The sequence below is a fragment of the Rosa rugosa genome, chromosome 1 (genome assembly GCF_958449725.1).
Source record: "Rosa rugosa chromosome 1, drRosRugo1.1, whole genome shotgun sequence".
NCBI lineage: Eukaryota > Viridiplantae > Streptophyta > Magnoliopsida > Rosales > Rosaceae > Rosa > Rosa rugosa.
Window position 1 is genome coordinate 44,047,617 of NC_084820.1, and position 2,997 is coordinate 44,050,613.

A 2,997-nucleotide genomic window follows, 5' to 3' on the forward strand; every position below is an offset into this window, starting at 1 on the left:
TGAACAAAGCAACATAAGCTACCTTGTAGTAAGAATACATAGGTTCTGATAAAACTCAGCAATTTACATTTCCTAGAGTTTACTTAAATTACTTAACATCAAATTCAGGTAGAGCCATGAAGGGCAGGCAAACATTCAAGCAAAATCTCAGCTGCATGCTCCAATTCTGGCTTAGAGATGATCAACGGCGGCACAAGTCTGAGGACATTTCCTTTTCCAGCTGTTATTATCAGAAGACCAGAATTCCTACAGGCATCCACAAGCGGTGAAGCAGATACGTCCAGCTCTACTCCAACAATGAGCCCCAAACCCCGTACTTCTCTCACATGTGGATTTGTGCCCAGCTTCTTTGTCAGCACTTCTTTGAAGTACTGACCTTTCTCTGAGACGCTTCTGAGAAACTCAGGCTTGGAAATTTTGTCCAAGACTGCAAGGGCAGCATTGCAGATAAGGGGCCCCCCAGCAAAAGTGCTTCCATGTTCTCCATACTTCATTGAAGCAGCAACCTTTTCAGTCACTAATACAGCTCCTATGGGAAGTCCTCCTGCAAGAGGCTTGGCCAGAGTCATTATATCTGGGAATACACCATAAGCTTCATGCGCCCAGAGATAACCAGTTCGACCCAACCCACATTGAACCTAGGAATACAATAAATATTATTTGTCAGAATTGCACTTATGAATATCCCAAAGTATATACATTTAGCAAATTATTCTAGAAACGTAAGCAGATAATTCTCTCTGCCATGCAAAGATTTAAAATCCCAGTTCATATTTCTTTCTTTGTTAAACGATTCCATAATCGACCAAATAAAACTGTATGCTCACTTGGGCAAGTTACTTATTAGATCTGAAAATGTGACCAGAATCCAAATGTTTGTCACATGCAGAAGCCTTCACAAACTTCTCATTTGGTTTATATAAACTTGAACAGGGCAAATAATTATGACAAATAACTCGAGGCAGGCATAAATATTACCACATATGATTGATCCCTTCAAAGCCATAGTCTATTTCCATATCAATCTTGAGAATTCAAAATTCCATCATGAGACAACTAGCTTAATATCCAGACCTCTAGACTCCCAAATTAAATGGACAATGATGAGACCGGCCAAGTAGCACACAAAGGTAGTCAGTTTTCCCATGCATTTCATTTGTAGGTATATGTGTTCCTAAGTTGGGCAGTAGCATAATGGATTTGAAATATCAATATGAACCATTAGTTGGAACAACTTAATTTATAAGTTATAAGTTTCTGTTAACAAGCATATATTTCTTTCAATTTATTCTCTCTTCTTTCTTTCTTACAACAAGAAAAGGCATACCAAAACAGAACTCTTCAGTTTCCATATGCAATATGCCATGTGCCAAATTTTGACCAAAAGAAACAGTGTGTAAACAGACAAATATCTATCTGAAAGAGTATTTTACCTCATCAAAGACCAGAAGAGAACCTGAATCATCACAAGCACCACGCAAGGATTGCAAAAATTCTTTAGTTGCACTATTTATCCCACCTTCACCCTGGATAGGTTCAACAAACACAGCAGCGATTTTGCCAGATTTAATTAGCTTTCTTGCAGCTTGTACATTTCCATAATCTAAGAAAGTGACTCCAGGCATGAGAGGCTCAAATGGTGATCGGTAATGCTCTTTACTAGTCAAAGCCACGGACCCCATCGTCCTCCCATGGAAGCTGTTAGTGAAAGAAATGAATTCTGTTGCAGGCTCTTTCTTCTCAGGGTTTGAAAATCTTTGGAACTTTCTTGCAAATTTTATGGCAGCTTCATTTGCTTCAGTTCCGGAGTTTGAGAAAAAGACACGGTCAGCAAAGGAGCAAGCCACCAGCCGTTTTGCCAGCTCCACCTGCAACAACAACCTCCATTTTCCTGAGCCAGTTTTTGGACAAAAAAAAAAACAAAAAAAGCATATAGAAGCTATGATGCATATGTACTTTACCATTACCATCTTTCACTATATCCCATTACAAATGTTCTTCCCTCATAAACAAAGCCAAAGCCGTTTAAGCACAAAATTGTGACAATTGCTTTAATCATACCTACCCTATTACAAAATAAAACCAGAGTGTATAGAAGATCAAATGTATGTAATGCTTGAACTTTGCTACTAATCATACATCTAAGCCAACATTTTTCACACCAATAAGCTAGCAAGTACATAACTCAATAGCTAAACCCAAACCATTACTTATTAATCACTATCACTATTCACTATGTAGTAACATACATATGTTATTGTACTGAAAAGTGTCTAAAAATTAGATAGGAAAAAAGAAGCCCAAAAAAAAAAAACTAATAATGTAACCTGGGGAATGGAATAGTAGACATTGCTGACATGGGTGAGCACATGGGCTTGCTCTGTAACGGCCCGTATCCAATCCGGATCCCCATGTCCAAGCGCATTGACAGCAATCCCAGACATCAAGTCCAAATACTCTCGCCCTTCAGGATCGTACAATTTACATCCTTTGCCACTGGCGATCACCACCGGTGGTCTATTGTACGTCCCCACCATAACCCTCTTCTCCGCCTCCATCACCTCCTGGCTCCCCACCGCCGCCGGCACGTTTTGATCCACGTTAAGACACCCACGTGGCGTCACCCCAGTGGTCCATATGCGGGGGCTCCGTTTTCCCGCGAAAACTGGGGTGTTTAGGAGCTGGAGAGAGGTCATCGTGGTTTTTGCGTTTCTTGGAATCGCAGATTTATATGGAGATTGCGGTGAGATGGGAATGTTGTGATGGAGGAAATGATAAGTGAGGAACGAATTGGGTTGTGGGTGAAAGGTGAATGAGTTGGATTTGAATGTGGGAGGAAACGGAGGTGGTATATGGGAGCGTGGGGCTTAAGCAGTAGGAAACTTTGAGGTCTGAAGGTGCAAGCATCTGCATCTGGAATTATGAGTTGAAATGCTTCAAAGAGAGAATGGAATTGAGGGAATGAGAGCGGGTCTCATTCGGGTTGCAGTTGAATCA

At 40.7% G+C, this 2,997-nt stretch overlaps 1 protein-coding gene across 1 annotated transcript; it reads right to left on the minus strand.

Annotated features, from left to right (window-relative positions):
* On the minus strand, window positions 1-2,997 carry LOC133725031 (acetylornithine aminotransferase, mitochondrial). The gene is made up of 3 exons (XM_062152049.1): window positions 2,328-2,997; window positions 1,434-1,868; window positions 1-638 (listed from the first exon to the last, which is right to left on the minus strand). Exons 1-3 carry the CDS (start codon window positions 2,694-2,696, stop codon window positions 105-107), a joined length of 1,338 nt encoding a protein of 445 aa, XP_062008033.1. The 5' UTR covers window positions 2,697-2,997; the 3' UTR covers window positions 1-104.

Coding starts and splice junctions, on each gene's coding strand:
- LOC133725031 (XM_062152049.1), bottom strand. CDS start 2,696: ATGACCTCTCTCCAGCTCCTAAACACCCCAGTTTTCGCGGGAAAACGG. Junction 1,869..2,327: donor TCTACTATTCCATTCCCCAG/GTTACATTATTA, acceptor TTGTTGTTGCAG/GTGGAGCTGGCAAAACGGCT. Junction 639..1,433: donor CTCTTCTGGTCTTTGATGAG/GTAAAATACTCT, acceptor TTGTATTCCTAG/GTTCAATGTGGGTTGGGTCG.